Below are 22,411 nucleotides of genomic sequence, written 5' to 3' on the forward strand. Positions count from 1 at the left end.
GAAAAGGTTGGATCATTGTTTTCCAAAAAAACCATAATTAGTAGAAGAGAGTAAAAAGAAACTTATGAGAATTATGTGATGTTTTCTCAGTTGTGGAGAAGACGGTGATAGTGGCCATTGAGATCGATTTGTTGTTGAGAATTGATTTGATGTTGGCGATGATCGATTTGTGTCAAGCTATAACTCTCATAAAGAACCGGAAAGGGTAGAGTTGCAACCCTAGAGGAGCCGTACGTTTCTCGTGCTCTGTACCACCATATCAGACTTGTAATTGTATTAAGATAAATTCACATGTAAGTACATGAGGGATAAATATATATAATAAGCATATTTACACTCTAAACCGTATACTAACATTAACTGTCTAATAGGAATGGATAGACCTCAAAGAGATGAGATTTTGATGATATAATGTCTTTTTCATTTTTTGGATTAGTAATAGGGGCAAATTTCATAACATGTTGTGGGATCGTTGGTTATATAATCCTTATATATCTTTCTTGTAATTTTTTCCTCTTCTATTTTGCTAGAGGTGTTTAATTCATTTTGTCTTTCCAAAAAAAAAATGAAGGGTATGTAACTCAAGAAAAATTTGAAATTAGTTCATAAACTTATAGAGTCCATTGCAATATGTGATACTGATGTTGTTCCTACTAGAACATCAAGCATCACAACGGATTCAACAACCAAGACAATTATTTACATGAAGTATAAACAATCGAAATAAAATCACACCTGTTTGAAGAACAAAATGCAAGCATATATACACTCAACGAAACCTATTATATAAGAAGACACAAGTAGAACAAAGTAATGGAATTTTTGTCTAATGAGTCCGGTATACACCAATTGCAGGACAATTTGTTTTGTTCTATCATGTGTCTTGTCTAGCGAGACAGATGGGACCTAGAAGTGTGAATATCAGATGATTCTCATTAGGGTTTTCAATTGATCTTCCACCAGATCAATCTCCACATTACTGTATTCAAGCCATAGAGAAGCTAATTCTTCATCACATACCACACGTACACGAGGCAACTCCTCCACAGATTTTGGCAGCTCATGTACTCCAGTACAACCTTTCATATAAATCCTCCGTAAACCAGCCAGTTTCCCTATTTTTTCTGGCAACCCACTCAAGCTCAAACAATCTGAAATATTAAGAACACTCAACTTTTCAGATCTCCAAATCGATTCCGGCAACTGTTTCAGTTTCGTACAAGAACGAAGAAATAAACTTTCCAAAGTCATCAAGTTCCCAAATTCTTCATTAAATCCACACATCTCATTACAGTTTGTAATGCTAATCTTCTTAAGGTGGACACTGTTGCATAACGCCCCCGGGAATTCAACTAAATCTTGGCAGTAATCAATCTCAAGCTCATCTAATTCTGGCCAGATATTTGGGGTATTAACCATTCGGTTCTTGAAAGTCTTGCCAATTTTGCACATTATTAACGATACTTTCTGCAGGTTTATGAGCGATAAAATGGATGGAAATATTGCGACATGCTCAAATCTAATCCTTGTTAGATTGTATGCAGAGGTAAGAAAATGGAAATTTTTGAATTTTGTAGGGTATAAACCGTGGTTTGAGATGTTTAGAATCTTTAATTTTTGGTTTCCTGCTAAGAAAGGGGGTAAAGTGTAGGTTTTTGATACTAAGTTCAAAATTAGAACTTCGAGGTTTGGGGCTTCCATGTTGCACCACCGTGAGGAGAAAGATTCTCCTGCAATAAAATTGTAATCGGTTAATAAGAAAACAAAATTTACAGTTAAATTCATTAATACCTCCTTGTCCCAAACAAATAGACTTTTGACTTCTCATAGACAAGATTAATATTGTTCTGGGAAGTATTAGATGCAAAAAATAGCAACATACTTAATATTGAGCTGTTTACTACAGTTACTTCCATTTCTTCCTGTTACTACATTGTACTTTGAAATATAGTAATGCTATCTAAATGCAAAGTAATATCTGCTGCTATGATTGGGTAGATTTTTCAAAGTATAATGTCCTATAAGAAAAAAATTGAAAGTAGAAAACTATATAATTTGGTAGATTTTCAGAGTACAATGTCTTAACAAGAAAAAAAGTTGTATATACAGTGATGTAATAGAAAGAACTGAAAGTAGGATAGTATAATAAACAAATACAAAAACAGAAGCACCTATTATGGATTAATCAACTCGACAAATGATAAACGATTTCAAACACAGAGTAATCAATGCAAAACGGAAAACAAGACACAATCAATTTACGTGGTTCACATGATCAGGATGGCTACGACCATAGGTGAACACGAGAGAGTTTTGTATTATTACTGACAAATGGCTTTAGTGAGATACATTAGGTTACACAAATTTAGGAACTAGCCCACAATGTAAATTAGGTATGCAATGGCTCACTAAGGTGGCTGATGGAAGATCCACATTGGAATTAAAACTCACATACTACAGTTCTGTGACTCGAACCCTCACTTGACCCCGGAACCAACCACACACAGATATAAAATGAACATATATTTAAATTTATGAAAGAATAAGAACCTGTGGAAATAGACAATACGCGGGCTTGCATAGGTTCTTGCACTTGTTGGATATACGCAGGCAAGTCTTCTCCTCGTGCATTAATGATCAATCTACTCCTTTGTGGTAAAGGTAGTTTGCTATTCAAGTGAATAGCAAGCTCCCTCAGCATTTGTTGTTGGGTGACAAATTGTTGGTCGCAATAGTTAACTATTGCCCCCGACTGATTCCTAAAACTAAACAATTCAAGGATTAGGCTACAACAAAATAAACATAAATGAAATTGAAGTGCATCCTATTTAACAAGGTAGGTGTACATCAAATGGAAAATCTATAGTAAAATAGTAATAGAGTAAAGTTATGTTTCTTTTTAACTTAATAGGGGTGGGGACATGACTTATTTATGTAAGCTATATAGGTGCTTCTATTTTACTTGATGCAGAAAAGACTACTTTATAAAGAAAATGAGAATAATGATTCATAGAATGGCTTTCGAAAGAATGGAATCCTCCGAAGGAACTGGAATATTCTAAAAAATATAATATTTCATTAAAAAAATTATATGATTTTCAAAATAATATTTTTTTACATATGTTTGGTTTACTGAAAATATATGTACTTATAAGGAGGGTAGTTGGTCTTTTCTTTAAAAAAAAAAAAAAAAGATACTGAATTTCTTCCACCCTCCCCCTAGGTGAAATTCCAAATGATTCCAACAGAACTGAATCCCGTCCTTTTGACTACTAAACACACTACAGAACCAAGTGCGTCCCCATCCTTTCCCTGTCAAGTCCTATATATTTTTTTTATAAATTTGCCCATGCCACTATTTCCTCAAATATTTATTTAATAAGATTTATCCAAGCACTTTGTGGTAAAAAAGATTAAGAACAAGTGAAATACCCCGTGGCCATAAGATTGACAAGATTTCTAAAGGAAAGGCCAAAGATGGTGGCCATGGTATCAACACCGTCATCATCATGGTCGTACAAATGCACCCACATATTTAAGAGGGCGCTAACCGGGATCCTTCGATCTTCTGGGAAGAGCCCAAAGTCCAGGAAGCATTGCTTGGATTCATCATGTAGGGCCTCAAAGCTTCTTTCTAGGAGGATGAGTACATCCTTGTGTATATCTAGAACTGACCTACCTTCAGACAATGACTTCAGCATAGATCTCCAGATTAACTCATCTTTCCCATTTAAGGACCGCCCGACCACGATTAAAGTAAGTGGATGTCTTTTACAACATGCTACCATCTACATACAAAAATTACTTCTTTAGGAAGCTAAAAAAAATTCTGCATAAAAAAAACAAGTTATTCTTCTGGTAATCTAGTATCCTCTAAGTTGGTAGTTGGCCTACACCGCTCTCGAAGAGTTGAACGTGACATGTAATTTGGCAAATTGAAGGAAATAGCAACTTACTTTACTCTGTTTACTGATATGGACAATGTACTTTACTTTTTACCCATAACAATGTATTTAAATTTTTTTTTACCTATAACGACAATGTGCTTACATTTTGTATTGATTACGTAAATGATAGTAGCTATGTACTTGCATTTCTTTCCACATAAACTACAATGTACTAACAATTTTTTACCAGTAATAGCAACATAACAATATTTCTTTACCAATAACAACAATATATAACAAAAAATTACAATCCTTAGACTAATAACGAAATTTAAGCACATTGCTGTTATAGGTAAAAAAAATAATAAAGCAGCATTGCCATCATCGTTAAAAAAAAAAAAAAAATTAAGTATGTTGCTATTTTGAGTGAGCTTATGAATGTGTTCTTATTATGGGTAATAGATATAAGGATGTTGTTATTATGGGTACAAATATGAATGTACATTGCCCATATTAGTATCGTTAGTCAAGTACGTTATTATTCCCTGCAATTTGCACATACACAAAGGCCCACTAGGTGGTGGTTGACATAAGATGAAGTACCCAAAAGAGTCAAATCACATTAATATGAAATGAAAGTCCCACACACCGTTCCATACAGTTACCTGATTCACAAGATTCTCATCAATAGTTGGAGTAGGTCTCTTTCCGTCTTTAGTAAATGCAGACTGGCAAAAGAGAGTTTTTGCATCTTTCTCATTCAAAGGATCAAATCGGAACACATCATAGTTTGTGAATGCAGTCCTAGACGTGACCAGAATCTTGCATTCTTTGTTCTTGGATGGAAAGTTTTCAATGAAGGAACCAGACCACACATCATCTAATACCAGAAGCATGGGACCTGATACTTTCTGATTCAAAAAGTTTTCTAATTTGTTCTTGGCATCTTCATTGTTTTCAAACAGAACTTGGGGGCAGGAGGAATTTGGATTAAAGAGGTCATTGACAATCACCATGAAATTGGGTGTTTCTGAAACCGTCACAAAGAAGATATTCTCCCCAAATTTATCTGTTCAAATGTAAGATACCAAAGCATCAGGCTAGTAAAATTATTAAAGAGGTCATTCACAATCACTATGAATGTGATGAATTACCTAGAATTTCAGGATCATGGCATAGCATTTTCACCAAAGTAGTTTTCCCACATCCAGCGGCAGCTGCAACAACTAGCACCGAACGATCATCACCATCATTAATATCGCTGCTTGAAAAAACCTCAGCCTTGAGTTTCGCTAATCGCTCATCAAATGCCACAATTCCATTTGAAAGTGCGGGAACTTGCCAACCATACTTTTCTCGTTCAGATTGATCTGCTTTCGAAGATGTGGACGCTGAATCACCATAATTATCGATCCAACTTCTTCCCAGTCGCATATCTTTCACATCCAAAGCTATAGTACAATCCATTTTTAACTTTACATCGTTGACCTCTAAAAGCGTCTGTGTAATGTCCCGAATCTGGAAGGCTTGAACTTCGATTTGAAAGAATCTTAGCAACTTAAAGTTGAAGTCTTTTAGCTTCAGTGAGTAAGTCAGCTTCTTGATAATTTTCCTCTTTACTTTCGAACATTTGGCAACGAGTTTTGTTGCTTCTTTGATTTCATCTGTGAACATCTTGCATTCGACCTCTGTACGATCTAGTTTCCGATTCATATTGACTGTGTCCTGAATAATTGGTGCTATTCTCTCTAAGGTGACAGCGAGTTGCATCAATTCTAGCTTGAAATTGGCTGTGGTTTGAGCTGCATTTATTACGATTTCATATAGTTTGGAGATGGATTCTGAAAGAAGGGGATCTAGTAGCATAGCCTTTTCTTGTGGCTTAACCTGAAGTCGGTATGAAAATGCAGAGGAAGATTAGATGGATAAATCTGATGATATGAAGATGATGGATACAAAACAGTGCTTGACAATTGGAAATCCGGTCAAGACGTCTTCTGAGTATGAACAAACAATCAGGAAAAAAAAAGAAAGAAAATAATAATAATAATCTGTTATTTTCTATTTTAAAACTAAAATATCTGGTTATTTATGTCTCTCTTTTCATATAATAATCAATTACTCACACTTAGACTTACTGTTACATAATTATTTCTGAATCTCAATAACATCAACCTGCTAATGACTAAGAACAAGATTTGAAGATAATTTTGCATATGGAATGTCTTTGAAAATAATTTAAATTTCTTAAAAGGATTTAACTTTTGTTAATTAAATTGATTAGCATGAAATGAATTTACTTAGTTACTTGTTGACTTGTTGTAATATACCGGCACCACAGATTGTGAGTTTATATTGTACTAAATAAAATGGAAGTTATAAATTTATATAACTTGTGAGTTTAGGCTGCAATACAACACAAAATAATGTATCTTTATATACCCTTACAAAAATGATAATAAATTTTATATACTTCGTTAAGTAATTATACATTATTATGTAACTGTGTATGTATATGTGTGTCTATATATATATATATATATATATATATATATATATATATATATATATATATATAGAGAGAGAGAGAGAGAGAGAGAGCTAGGTTCTTTTGAGAACCAAAAGATTTGTGAGAACTTTTGAACTCATAATCAACTCAATATTTTTCAATACTAAAAACATCAATCTTCAAATGGTGCATCTAAGCCAATATCTAGGCTCAAAAAAAAAGATTTAATGATTTTTTTTTTTGGTTTTTTTGTATGAATGCTGATGAGCACAATCAACAATTTAGGAACTGTTGATGAGCACAATTAGCAGTCATATGGACTGCTGATTGTTCATCAGCAGTCCATATAGCTGCTTATTGTGAACATCTACAATCCATATGACTGCTGATTATGCTCATTAGTAGTCCATACAACTGACGATTGTGCATACATGCAAATTTCAAAAAAAAAAAATTGTCAAATCTTATTTTTTTGAGCCTAAATATGGCTTCGATGCACCATTTGGAAAAAATTGATGTTTTTGGTGTTGAAAAATGATGAGTTGATTATGAGTTCGTAAGTTCTCACAAATCTTTTGGTTCGCACAATAACTCATATATATATATATATATATATATATATATATATATATATATATATATATATATATATATATATATATATATATATATATATATATATATATATATATATGGACTAATATGAGTACCCACTTTTTATGAGAATTATGGGGACTAATATGATCAATTGCTTTGATAAAATCAATAGAAAAAATGATTCCAAAACTGGAAGTGGAATTCTTGTAATTAAATCAAATATTTTTTGATTGTAAATTAAGTATAGTTAGTTACTTGATTCACAAGAGTATCATTAATATTTTTGACTAAGGGCGTGTTTGGCAAGGAACTTTTGGAAGCGTTTAGGAATTTCTAGCTTTTAACTTTTGACAAAACGCTCTAGCTTAAACAAAAAGCTTCGTTTGTCACTACGAGCGTTTAACTTTTAGTTTAAACAAAACATTCCAAATCTAAAAGCTACTTCATGTAGCGTTTAACAAAACACTACTGAGATTTTGAAATCAATTTTCATAATTACCCTTAAAAATATATTTATATATTTATTTATTTTTAATCAATTGTCATTTTATGTGATTTTATATATTTCAAAAGCTTCCATCTACATTTGCCAAACACTCATATAACAAATAAAAGCTACAGTTTCTCGATACCAGCTACCCGCTTCCAGCTAACAACTACTTTTGCCAAACACACCCTAAATCTAACGCATAACAGAATTAGTAAAAACAAGAATTATTTAAGAAAATCTCAAAGGGGGGAATATCATCGATTACAAGATACTTCCAAAGGCTTATATGCAACCATTTATATAAGGTGGAGCTAAATTTGCTAATTATTGCCATATTTAAAATTGACAATCAACTAATCAAATTAAATACCTAATCAATCCTATGATTTATGGAAATAAATGGAATCACATTATTGTGCCGTAAGGCACATACAATAAGTATTAATTATGGAAAATATCATCATAATTAAATTTGAAATGTATTAATTATGTAGAATATTTCTTATTGAAAAATGTAAAATTTACAATTTAAATGGAATAATTTCAAAGGGAAATAAGCAAAAATACTGGGAAATACGAAATAGAAGGTCAAAATGGCGGAATTAACGTCTAACGGGTGAGTCAGCTCTAGGCCCAAAATCCTTCGTTGTGACCTTCCAATTTTGAATTTTCTATAACTTGTGCTCATTTCCCATTTTTTACAATTCTCTTTCTATTGTTAAATCAAGTGATATCTCTTATTTCCATAAATCATGTGATTAGCTAGTTGTTTTTCCTTATCAATTTTAATTTTTCATTGATTTGATAATACCAGCCAAATTTGATCCACACAATAGTTTCTGAGTTTTAGCAAAGAAAAGAAAAGCAACGAAAAGAAATTAAGGAGAGAAAAGAAAAAGAAAAAGAAAAGAATTTTGTATTTTGTGTTCCGAGTTGGAAAGAAGTGAAAGGAAAATTAAACATTTTGTTCCTTTCTCTCCAAATCCTTCCAAATTTGAAGGAAATTTAGGAGGGAAAGTGATCATTTCATGTCCTTCCACTTCCATCATTTAATGAAACTCAGGAACACCAAAATCTTTTACTTTCTTCTCACTTCCATTTTGTGTTGGTTTATGCTCCTTCATGTATCTAATAAGCTTAATGTCATATTACCTCCATCTCGTCAGTAACACCATGTGTAGCCAGTGATTTCAACTTCTCACCATGTATGCTTATAGTAGACTCCTGAATCTCATTTAATTCCTGAACAAAATCACAAGAACAACAAAAGCAAAATCAAGAAGCGGCATTGGGATTTAAAGGAAAACAAGGTGACAAGTGAAGTTCATTGACTTTCTTTAAAAACACCAGCATGCATGTAAGCAAAATGAAGGGAGAAGTAAGAAAATGAGAAAACATATTGATCTCATAAATCAAATTCATCTCCCAAAAGTTCTTCTAGTTTGAGAAGAAAATCCATTGCGAAGTGGAAGTTTAGCGGCTTTCTCTACAAAAATATTATTGATTGCTTTATTTTTCTTTTATTTGTTATGCATGAAGATCCATCATCTCATAAGGACATTAGCTTTGTGTAAATGATAATAGCTCATAAAGCTAATGGCCATAGCATTGAAGGCACTGGATGGAATAACAACATAAGCATAAAAGGATAGGTAAACTCCCTTAATGTCTTGTGTAGACCATATACAAGTTTAAGACGAAAGCCAGATTCAAAGTGAATTTTTGGGCATTTATTTCATACGGAGAGTAAAAGAATTGAAGCTTTCATAGGCCGTGTTTGGGAATCAGGGACAAAGCCAGACCTATATGTGATAAATTACTAAACTCATCACTTTCTCTGCCAAGTTCATCGTCAACAGATGCAGCTTGCTTCAGACATGTACTTGTAAATTTGTGCATTACTGGGAGTGAGTTAATTTCCAGCACAAGGAAAGATTTAAACTCTTTACTTTTATATGCTAAATGTAATACTAAGTTACCTTTATTGTTGTTTCACTAAATTTAGACGATGTGGAAGATATCATCGTCTCCCCAAGCAGGCTTGATGTGAAGTCCAATGTTTTATAGATATCTACAAAAGATGATTTTGACATCTCTGCAATCTTGTAAATGTCCTCCTATTTATTTTTCAAAAACACCAGGGCCATATTAGCATATCATTACACTACATAGCAAACACACATTGCTATCAAACTTAAAAACAATCATATGTATAATACAACAGAAATAGGGATTTGAGATGTATATCAATTCTATTTGAATTATAGATATGTATTACATGTCACAAAGGTCCTATTCATCTTACACCAATCACATAGGTAGGGTACAAGATATGTAGGCCCTCCATATTATTCATGTAACGAGTTAATGATCCCCCTCCCCCCCCCCCCCCCCCCCCCCCCCCCCCCCAAGTACCCCTCTCCAACCCCAAAAAAGAAATTAAATAAATAAATAAGAGGAAATGTACCGATTCAGGACCATGGACGATGCATCTAACAAACTTTAACTCAGTAAATGATGGTTTCAACTGTGTAGGTCGACCTGTTTTTCTCCATCCTCGTACCTCTGTAACAATGTGTCACAGTATGAACGTTCTATATATGCGTCATAAATCTGACTATAAATGCCCAGCAGTAGATTGGGATATACCTGTACATTCGATGGTATCACCAACTAGAATACTAAACCAACCAAGAGTCAATCTACCAACCTCCATTAACTCAAACAAATCACGGCGACACAAATAGTAAGCCCGTGTGCTTAGTTGAAATCCAGACAAATCTCCTCCAAGAACTTCTATCCATTCCATGTTGTTTTCCAAGGTTTCCTCTGCTACTTTATCATCAGTATAAACAAGACTCACACCACATTCATGTACCTCCAATCCACTGATCACAGCGATAGAGACGTTGACTTTATCTCCCGTATCCAATGCATTTCCAATTGGCCAATAGCTTAACCATATACCAACTTCACCAGATTCAGGTTTACCAAAGACTTTGGGGTTGTACATCAAATCAACACCATTGGTCGTACTGATCTTACAGAACCATAACACATCATTCTCACCTGATATTGTATACTTGAAAGTTACATCAAGTCCTTTGATTCTCCTATTCTTGGGAGGCGGAGGCACGTCAAAGGACACAGATGACAAAGATGATAACTCTGATTCGTAAGTAGGCTTCATGTTTGGATCCTCCATGTATGGAAGAGATGTGCTCATTATATTGAATTCATACAACATCTGGCCATGTAAAAGCACAAGAATTTAGTCCTCACATATAATCAGTTTGTAGGTGTTATGCTGATGTGTGTGTGGTGTGCTCATGCATGAATTTAAGAGAGTAACAACTAACAACGTACCTGGATACACGTACTTCTGCCTTTGGTGAGTTCATCATCACCAACCAGGCACAACTCATGATTTTGATATTCTTTCAACCACTTCATATGTCCCAAATCAATTTCTTCAAGTTTGGCTACAGGCACCAATTTGATAAAGCCTTCAATTTCCAATAAACTAACACAACCTTCATAGCCAAACTCTTGCAATGTGAATCGATGTGATTGGAAACTAATTTCCTCCAGCGACTTACAATAGTATACATACAATTCTGCAAGTGTACTTGGGAGACAAAGAAGCTGTTTAAGCATTGAGCATAAACTCAAGTCAAGGACCCGAAGATTTTTAAGATGGTCATAACAAGGCAGAAACTCAAAGAGACTATTGCCTAAATTCATGTACTGCAAAGATAGTTGAACACTAAAACTCAGAGGAAAAGACTCAGTACACTCAAGATCACAATCCTTGAGGAATAACTGGTGTAATGAAGGTGGGAAGAAAAAGGTAGGCTGTTCTGCAACTCCTCCACCAGAGGTAGAAGCTTCTGTTTGCTCACTCTTGCACAGGTTTCTACATCCTGTCATGTTCAGTAGTGCAAGACTCGTGAGGTCTCCAATTGTTTCACAAACACGAGAGAGACTGTGACAGTTCCATAGAATTAAAGTCTCTAGATGAGGGATCATGGACATGTTGCGTATTTCGGATAGATTGTGCGAGTTTGTAAGATTCAGAATCTGCAGCGATGGAAGAACCTGTAACAAAAGTAACAAGATTAATTAATGTAGCAATCAATGTCTGGATGATGACCACTAAGAATTGAGAAGCTAAACGGATAATTAAGCAACATAAAGAGTGTATCGGATTCCCTACCGTGGGTGGTTCAAATATTTCCAAGTTGCTATAGCTCATATCCATAGCCACCAAGTTCCCCATGAATAAGTCAGAGGGTATGGTTCTTAAATTGGATCCAAGCCAGCAGAGCCATCTTAAGTCTTCTGAAAAATTCTCGTAGGACCCAGTGAGCTCCACGAAGTGTAGTTGGAGCAATTTTAGTTTATCCATCTTTTGAAGTGCATCTGTCTTGAGGTTTGATAACTGCAGATTTAAAATGAAGAGGGATATTTAGTAAGCTTATTATTAGATCCAGGTATAAGTATGTGTGTAAAAATATGCATATATATAATCTTAGTGATTCTGTATTACCTTTAAAGCAAACTTCTGTTCCTCTAGCATTTGGCTGTCAAGTGCTAAACCTTCTATAGTTTCTGAACCCTAAAAGGAAAGAAGGATAAATTGTAGAATTAAATGAAATAGAAGGGTGTGAAAGTAATTGTAGGCTTAATTAAATGTACATATAAAAAGCATCTTACCTCTCCTTTACTCAATATCTTATAAGAGTCGCTACTCAGCCAGACTCTACTACGTTTTGCAGGGAATTTTGATTCTTGACGAACTATGTTTTTCCCCATCTCTTGAAGCAACGGATGCATCATGAGTTTGTTGTTTGGTGAAACAGAAAGAAGGCATCTGTTGGATAGGCTTTTGATCCCAGAAAATGCACAGTAATCATGCTGCAATATCTTTACCACATAATCCGCGTCTTTGCCAACAAAAAAACAAGCAATATGCAAGAATAACTCTTTCTCCAAGTCACCCGACAATGATTTGTAACTCATTATAAGTACATTTTGAATTCTAGAATCAACTTCTTTTTCCAGTAAATTTAATTGGCTTTTCCAATGTAAGATGGTATTGTTATTGGATAGAGAAGAAGCCAACACTTCAAGCGCCAAAGGATTTCCTTCGCAATATTGTACTGCTTGTATTGCAAGCTCCTCCAAACCTTCCATGGGAACTTTGGAACCAAAAGCATGACGGCTTAAAAGCTCTAACGATTCATCATGATTCAATAATTTCATTTTATATTCTTCACACCTCCAATCTGTGAACTTAAACCAATCATCTGTATTTTCTCTATTTGTTGTTATTATAATCTTGCTATGAGCATTAATCCTCCCAGTTCCAAGTAAAGCAACTAACTGACTACGTTCAACAATGTCATCAAGAACAATAAGCGACCTTTTTGTCTGTAAGGCCTCCTCAATCTTACATGTGCCTTCAGAAACACTAGGTATTTTTCTCTTCTTGCCGCCTAAAATACCTTTGAGAAGTTGTTCTTGTAGCACACGCATACCATCAGGCTGTTCACATTTTTCTCTAATGCCTTCAAGAAAACTCATGTTTTCATAAGTTTTCCAATTTGAGTTGTAGATGTATTTGGCCAGTGTTGTCTTGCCACTTCCGCCCATCCCGCAAATTGCTAAAAATTCAACATCCGGTCGATATAACCACAAACGGATCTCCTCGTATCGAGTGTCCATCCCTGTTATATTAGGTGGAAGACTAACTTCTTTGTGATCCAGCTTATTGTATATGGTGTCAACAATTTCCTTCAAAAACTTTGTTTCAGACCTAGAATAACATGAGAAAAATCATTAAATTCATGGGATGGTATTTAGAGATGCTTTGATATATATATATATATATATATATATATATATATATATATATATATATATATATATATATATATATATATATATATAGGGTTAGGATTAAATGTGAATCATAAGTATTGTGTGAATGTGTGACCAAATCTAGACCACTAGATTAAAAGAATAAATGGTTGTGATTTTAAGGTACATATTGTTAACATAGACTAGCATGTATTGGATAATTATACCTAATTAATTGTAACAACAAAAATGAAATATTGTAAAGAGAGAGAATTTAAAATTTGTTTACATTTTAGGAAACTATATAGAATTAATTAATAAAAGTTAAACCAAATATAACATCTTATTCGATAAATTTAAAATAAATCTGACTTTTTGAGAATACGGCTTCATTCAACAAATATGAACTTGTATTTTGATTCTTTCATTCTTAAAGAATTTTCATTCTTTCATTTGTAAAGAAGACGATTGCATTTAGTAGTTTTTTTATTCATTCATTCTTAAAGAATACTATTTGTTGAGAAGTAATATTCTTAAAGAATACACCCCATACATAAGTTAGTTCTCACTCCACACTCCATTCTTTCGGCATTAAAAACAAATTATAAATCAATATTATAGATGTGCAAAAGAAAAAGAAACTAAACATATTCTACAAGAATGTGATTAGATTCTTAAATAATATACAAAAAAATACCAGAAACAAAATCCCTAAAATTATTATTTTAATTCTTGAATTCCTTTTGTTTTTTTCTTACTTATGTAAAGGCAAAATGGTTTAGGCTCATGTAACTTTTATCAATTGACGTTAGTGAAATATAATTTTTTTTATATAAACAATTAATAAAGGAAAAGAATATATATGAGACATACTTGATAATTATCGTATGAGTTTTAACCATGAGTATCCTTTTTCCGATTGAATATTGATTTTCATATTAATAAAGAAGGAGGACTTTATTTCGCTTGTTAATATGTAACCGACATCCCTCATTTAAGGAGAAATTAAATGCTTTAATTATTTTCTATAGTTAACTATATCCATATAGTAATTAATATTTTATTTTTTTCTTAAATTGTGATTGGTCCTTACATTCACACAATATTTGTTGGATGTATATGAACCTAACTCTCTCTCTCTCTCTCTCTCTCTATATATATATATATATATATATATATATATATATATATATATATATATATATATATATATATATATATATATATGAAATATTGAATACTTAACTTTCCAAATTACCTTACAACTAGTATGTTTAAATTTTATTACCATCGAAGTTAATTTCCCAAAAAATATAAAAGTTCGATTATGAATGGTTCACAGCATTTGCAACTGTATAGAAGTTTTTCCAATTTAATTGCAAATATATTATTAAAATACCAATTTAATTAAAATAAAACAAATACTGGTGGCCCACAATTATGTTACAAGGCACAATATAATTGTTTTTTGTCTTAATTTCCTAAATCAGAAATTAACATAGACAGTCTGCCTCAATTTTTTTCAAGAAAGAAAAATATGCTACAAAGAACTCAGTTAGATCCGCTTAGATCTAATTAACACTCAATCCTGTATATGATGTATCAAGAAGCATTAAGCTGCAGACTTAGTGAAATAAAAAGAAGAAATTATCAAAGTATTTTATAAATATAATTACTTTTTCAGACTTAATTTACCGATTCATAGTTTAAAGTATTGATACATTTAATCAACTAAAAGTTCTCCGAGTCAGAAACCAATATTTTGCTACAATCTAATTCTAAAATTTATAGAAAAGACAAAAAGGCATACCCAGACAAAACCATGCCTGCCAGATCAGCAACCTCTTTAAGAGCTTTCTTCCACAGGCGCACGTTGTGATCTGTCCACCTTGAAGAGGCTTTGACTTCGATAGCAAAAGTTCCTCTTTGTTTCCTCACATCAGAAGGATGGACGTGATAAAAAACAGGCAGAACGAAGTGATTGCACTCTCTTCTTTGTTGGAGGATCAACGCAAGCTCGTCTAGGCACCAAGTTGAAGTTGCATACTTCTCTGAGAATACAACTACTGAAGCCCTTGATTCTTTAATTGCTCTCTCGATCTCCGGCTGCAGTTCTTCACCTCTCCTGATTTCTTCATTATCCCTAAAAGTAACCATTCCTGCCCGTTTTAATGCATCGTAAAGATGATCTGTGAAAGAATGGCCAGTATCTTCGCCTCTAAAGCTTAGGAAAACGTTATAAACACTAGGAAAAGCCATAATACTGGATCAAGAACCGGAAGCGATTGAAATGTATCTGCAACCTGGATGGATGGAAGATGAAGTCAAGGGAAATTTTCAATTATGCAATAATACCACTTACTAACTACAAAAACACTATCCCAGCAGCGAATAATATCTTTGTTTAACGAAAAAAAAAATCTATATAAAATAATATCCACTAACCCCGCTTACCAACTACAAAAACACGATCCCAGCAGCGAATATTTTTGTATTTAACGAAAAAAAAAATCTATATAAGAGTTAAGACAACTTAAAATTTAGAGCAACTAGAAATGGTCTCTGTGTTTATACAAAAACTACAATATAGGCCCCTGAAAACTTTTTATTACCGATTTCATCGTTATGGTTTCAATTCATTTTGAATCAAGTCCCTGCCATTGACACTCTTTATTTTTTCTAGTTAAACACGTTTAAAGTTAAGATAATGTCATAAATAGGGATGAGCGTTGGAACCGGAACCGGTATTACGATAATATAAGAACCGGTTATAAATTAAGTGAAACTAATGAGTTTTTCGTTTATTTTTCCAAACAAGAACCGGTTATACACTAGGTGAAGCTAATGACGATGCAATTCATAATACTTACATGTTGTTAAGTTGACTTCCAAAAAACATAATATTCCATAATCAAGTTTCAAAAAGACATAATATTCAATAATCAAGTTTCAAAAAAACACAGTAGTGTTCAAAAAACAAACTAATCCCCACATATCAAATTAAATACAATTCAACCAATCAAGTTTTAACCAAAACAATTATTGGAAAATTAGTGTTAACCAATTTATAAAAATGGGTTTTCCCCAATTTTTTTTAACACGTCCAAAATAGATTTAATATGAATGAGAAATTAATCCTTAAAGTAAGATGTTGGAAGAAGTAAATAAAAGAGTTTAATGGGTGGGAGAAAGAAAAGAAAAGTTCAGGGACCTTTCTTGCAAATATTCTTTCTTTCGTAACTGAAATTGTAATTAATATTACAATTTAATTACATATTAACACATATTAATATTTGTGATTAATAGAGGTGTTTAAATGGGAGGTTATAGAATGTGTAGTATATATAAATACCACTACTCTACAACCATTTGAGTACACCAAATGAATGTAAATGGTAACGCCCATGTTTCTGGGCTAAGCATTAATGATGGTGTAATAGTCTAGGTCAACCATTGGAACTCGTTTTGAAGTATTAAGAATGAATTATGTGCTTTAAACTTAATTATTATGATTTAATAAATTAAGGATAAAAATAAGCGTCGAAAATAAATATTAGATAAAACCGATATCTATGAAGATAGTTGTAGTGGTTGAAACAAGGATTCCGAAGATATAAAGAATACCAAAATCCGAGTTATAACGAAGAAGTTATGATATGTCGAAGTTTCGCGACAGAACCGACACAACCTTGTATGACGTAAAAAGTGAATTTTCGTTAAAGTGCTTTTTAGCCTTAGTGATCTAAACGAAAGACGTAGTGTTCATTAAACCGAGAGAGTGCGTAAAAAGAATGTCCAAATCTGACTTCGTATGAGAAAGTTATGAAGTTTTTAAGATTTGGCATAGTAGTATGTAGCCCGAAACTCGAATTTTAGATCGAGTGATTTTTAGTCAAAACAACCTAAACGAGAATCGAAGATCTTGTTGATATTAGTTCAACGGTAAAAAGACAGACGAAAACGGACGTCGGATGAAGAAGTTATGAATTTTTAACAGACTTTTTCTTTCCCGGCCTGTTAAAAATATAACTTTAAAAATAAAGTCAAAATTAGCCGACGGGGTTTAAACGAAAGTTGTAGAGCATAGTCTCACCTACGCGTGGATATAAAGAACGTCAAAAACGGAGCCCGTATGCGAAAGTTACGAATTTTTGAAGTTTGAAAATTCGGAGTTCGCCCAGCGTACTCGTGTTCACGGTCCGAGATTGGCCACGTAGCTTACTCCATTGCATGACAGCCACGTGTTCGTAGCTTGGACGCATCTGGAGTTTTCCCTTAGTACGCCCAGCGTACTCTAAAGTTACACCCAACGTAACTCCTGGGATCAGTCACTATAAATAGCACCTGATGCCATCCGATTTTAGGTTGCAAACTTTCATTCTCCTACCCTAAACTTTCTTCAATATTGCAAAAATTACCCCTAACCCTATTATATCATCCTAGCATCATAAGCAAACGCCAGAGAGCCCGAAGATCCCGAGAAAAATAAATTTCGAGCCGAAACTCTACCCGCGTGAAGCACGGTTTTTGAGAAAACATCTCGGTTTCATCGGAAACGATCGTTTTAAAAAACACCCTTAAGAAGCCAAGCTTTGGCCGTAAACACCCTTAAGAATCCAAGCTTTGGCCATAAACTAGATTTAGTGAACTACCTTTGGCCGTGAACACCATCCAAGGAAGAATCTAAGGCGTAAACTCCTTTGGGGGACCACCTAGTGGGCGTAAACTCAATCCTAAAAGGCAATATGACCGTGAACTTAAACCTAGGATGCTTTTAGACCATAAACTCCTCTTAACTCAAATGCGTTTACGGTGCTTGTGAGCTGTGGATGGCTATTCCCAATACATATCTCAGTAACTCATGAATTAACTTCTAGAAATCAATATTACCCAACAGTATTCCAAGTAAATATCCCATCAATATCCCTATTCCATTTGAAAGGGGTGTAAACCCCATTCTACACTTCACAAACTCATTTTCACATTCTGAGAAACCTTCGTAAACCCTCTCAAACATTCAACCAAGTTCCAGAAGCCATTTCTTCACATTGTCTTTTAAGATTTGGTAAGTGAAGTAGGCCTTGTTAAATGATTCATACAATTAGTTATTTGTAATCTTCTACTCACACATAAATTTATGTGTTCATATGTCACACCCCCAAACCAGATCGGCGGAAACGTTCGGGGGTGGATGACTTCATGTATAGTATCATAACAACGAATGTAATAGTGAAGAAAGCAAACACAACCATCATCTATATAATTGAAAGAGTTACATCATAGAGTAAGTTTACATGTTTCAAAATCAATTACATCATGATGACAAAATAAGTTTTGAATTTATCGCCTTAGCGTCCCGTCCTTGAAAGCAGTTGATTTACCTGTTTAGTAATTTCCTGAGAATATAAGTTGTTTGAAAAAGTGTCAATACAAAGGTTGGTGAGTTCATAAGAGTTTTAATTGAGAAATAAACTGTTTTTCCTTGTAAAAGCAATTAAGTTGTTCTAGAAAACTCCGATATTTTCCTCAAATTGTGAAATGTAAGTTTCTATGTTATGAAATAGTGCATCCTAGAATCCCCTATAGTTTCCTTCTATAATTTCCTTGTGTGTATAAGCTATATAAAATTAAAGTTAGATAAAACGTGGTGGTGATGGTGAATATAAACTATACATATCATAGTTCATCAAATAGCGATAGTGGTAGTGAACATGAACTATGCATATTATAGCTTATCAAAAGTGGTGGTGATGGTGAATCCCTTTCTTGTAATTAAGTTCGTAGTGTAGATGAAACATAAACTATACCTATTATAGTTTATTACTTTGTTTGTAATGTATATACGTCATAACTATACCTATTATAACTAGCGTATTTGTTTGTGGGGGTATTCGATTATAACCCTCTTGTATGTGTAATACCTTTAGTAATGTGCTTGTTATGTAAATGAATCCTAAACTATACCTATTATAGTTTATTAAATATTTATTGGGGTAGTGAGCATAAACTATACTTGTCATAGTTTACCAATGTTTGTATTTCAATGGATATAGCCTTGTAATACCATTTATATATTTACCATACTTATGAAGGTAAGAATCCATTTGTTTTCTGATGTATGTCTATATAACAAGACAAAATGACATATATGGTAATAACATATCATCACATGAAGGTACACACCTTGCTCAACAAGTTACAAGGTGTAAATGAAATTGAAAATATTTTTCTAGTATTGCCATTTCTATTCTGTTTTTATAAAATTTATAGAAAAATAATTAAAGGTGCAAATCAGAATCCGTAAATTCTGAGAGTTTGGAAAATGAGTCTAGTTTGTTCATATTTTTTATTATAAACTTTAATGACCTCCAACTTGTGTGAAAAAGTCCATAATCACAGACTGGTCCGGATTGATGTTTGAAATGATAGACATTTTTGTAAAAATTACCATAAATTGTAGAAAAATCATATGGAGATGTGCAAGTAGTCATTTTAAAGCTAAGAACTGGAACTACTTGCACCTAAAACCGTTTTTGAAACTAAAATGTTCAAGTTGTCCAAAACAGTCCGTGAATGGAGTCCAACTTTTCTGATGAAACCTGTTAGAAAATTTTAGTTATGTTCTGATGAAACCTGTTACAAGGAGGATGAATTATACTTACCAAGAGAAGATTAAAGCTTGAAGATCAGCCTTGGAGTCTTGAAATAAAGAGAAAAAGTTTGAGAGAAAAGTTGTGTTTGATTTTTGGTGAAATGATAGCAAGTGAAAGAAAATGAGGAGAGAGGTTGAGTAACCAGCTCTAAAGATGTGGGGATGGCTTGTGAGAGAGGTAAAAAGTACAAGGAAGTGACAAGGTATGGTGGGGAGGAGTGTGGGTTAGGCATGGAGTGGGTATGGGGGTTGCTTGTGTCATAATACAAAGATAAGTCAACACTCTATCTCTTGTACTTCACCCACTCTTCTTGGATAAGGTTTATCCCCAAAAACGTGGATAATTAGTAAATATGGGGTCTTATATGTTAAAATAAAGTTTTGGGTGAAAATCCCGCGTTAAAATAGTTAAAAACGAAGCTAAAATGAAGTCGTAGTCGAAAACCAGAAGGAAATGGACTTCCAGCGAGGCCTCTCGGTCTTGGCCGGAGGTTCGGTCCCTTCTGGTGCTGGGCCAAAGCGAAATGAGGCGAAACAGCAAGAAGCGAAAGGAGGTTCGGTCCGAAAGCATCAGGAGAGAAATAGACCGAAATGAACAGAAACTTCGGGTTCGGGCGTGTGCGAGGTTTGGGCCCAAAAGGGAGGGTTCGGTCTGCGAGGTTCAGTCCTGAGAGGGGGGTTTCGGGTCCTTAAGAGGACTCTCGGCCCTAAGAGGCTTTGGCCCCATATAAAGGGTTTCGGGTCTTTTAGGGTATTTTACCCGTTCTAACTCCGTCTTAAGCGATTTTTGACCCGGTTAAGGGTCGGAATGACCCGAATGACTTTAAAAAGTTTAAGGAACTTTTGAGAGAGATTTGGGAGAGATTTCACATTCTTGGAGAGATTTCTCATACAAAGAGAGATTTGGGAGAGATTTCACATTCTTGGAGAGATTTCTCATACAAAGAGATATTTGGGAGAGATTTCATATTCTTGGAGAGATTTCTCATACAAAGAGAGATTTGGGAGAGATTTCACATACTTAGAGAGATTTCACATTTTTGGAGAGATTTCTCATACAAAGAGAGATTTGGGAGAGATTTCACATTCTTGGAGAGATTTGGGAGAGATTTCATATTCTTGGAGAGATTTCTCGTACAAAGAGAGATTTGGGAGAAATTTCACATACTTAGAGAGATTTGGGAGAGATTTCACATTCTTGGAGAGATTTCTCATACAAAGAGAGATTTGGGAGAGATTTCACATTCTTGGAGAGATTTAGGAGAGATTTCAGATAAAGAGAGATAGATTGAAAACGATTGAGAGAGGTTTCGTGTGTGACATTTGTGAGTGTTTGGCTCCGCAACGCGAGGTCCTAAGCCTCGTTAAGCCATGATTAAGGATCTCACTCACTCCCGATGAGTATGCAACATTGTTTTATCGATTTGGTTCATTACTTAACGCAGTTTTAGGTTAAGGAAATCTAGATGTACGAACTTTTCAATCTATGATCTCTCATTAGAATAGCGAGTTGTTTAGTAATTACATAACGTAATCCCTAGTATACAAGGGTTAACTGAGGTGACCGGTTTGACTTGTTGACTTTATTTGACTTTGACTTGACCAGAATTTGACGGTTGTCACATCATAAGTATATGATAGCAATTTCCTCAAGGAGTTCATCCAACACTTCAAGTATTCTAGGCTCCAAATTCTCACCACCTCTCTTTGACTACACCATCTTCTACCCAAGGTGAGCTTCATACCCCTATCTTTTTTAGTTTTCATTGTTTTTTGGGGGAGAATACAAGTCAAGGGTCTTGTGAATTTTAGTATAATTGCTTGTTATGCATGTATGTTATGAATTATGTGCTTAAAGTTATGAACTTTATGTATTGGTTCAAGAACTCGAATTTTAACAAGTCTCGATGTTTTGAACTATATATCATAAAGTAGATGTTAGAACCAAAAACTAATATGTTTATGGAATATAAGTCATAAATTGTTATATTAATAATCATAAGGTTTTGCTTCAAAAAAATGTTTAAACAAGTTGTCAAACATAATATTTTGGAAATGGTTAAATTGGGGTGTTTAATGATATTTTAGGGACCATTTTCGGCCACATATATATATATATATATATATATATATATATAAGGATCAATTCGGAAAATCGGGCCATATGTTGGGCTTTGGCCCATTATTTGACTTTTGGGCTTTTGGAGTGTAAGTTGGACTTTGAGATTGGAACCCAATTATTAGTTAGGTATTATTTGATGTTGATAGTTCGGGAAGCTGTCAACCAGCAACTGGAGTTTATTCTGCGGGACTTCAGCAGTGACATGTGAGTACTCCTCACTATATCAACAGGGTCTACGGCACCAAGGCCGACCCTTATGATTGCATTCTGGTTTTAGGATGTTGCTATGTTA

General features: G+C 33.9%; 1 protein-coding gene across 1 annotated transcript; it reads right to left on the reverse strand.

The window, feature by feature from the left end:
- Positions 1-577: 577 nt before the first annotated feature.
- On the reverse strand, positions 578-15,731 carry LOC145077194 (uncharacterized). The gene is made up of 14 exons (XM_079022954.1): positions 15,156-15,731; positions 12,200-13,301; positions 12,033-12,101; positions 11,700-11,924; positions 10,850-11,581; positions 10,133-10,730; positions 9,951-10,048; positions 9,463-9,600; positions 8,636-8,725; positions 5,042-5,774; positions 4,553-4,956; positions 3,433-3,788; positions 2,551-2,765; positions 578-1,730 (listed from the first exon to the last, which is right to left on the reverse strand). The coding sequence occupies exons 1-14, from the start codon at positions 15,602-15,604 to the stop codon at positions 922-924; spliced, it is 6,018 nt and encodes a 2,005-aa protein (XP_078879080.1). The 5' UTR covers positions 15,605-15,731; the 3' UTR covers positions 578-921.
- Between the last annotated feature and the right edge of the window lie 6,680 nt (positions 15,732-22,411).

This window comes from Lactuca serriola, chromosome 9, assembly GCF_051521515.1.
Source record: "Lactuca serriola cultivar US96UC23 chromosome 9, Lser_US96UC23_V15, whole genome shotgun sequence".
Classification (NCBI taxonomy): domain Eukaryota; kingdom Viridiplantae; phylum Streptophyta; class Magnoliopsida; order Asterales; family Asteraceae; genus Lactuca; species Lactuca serriola.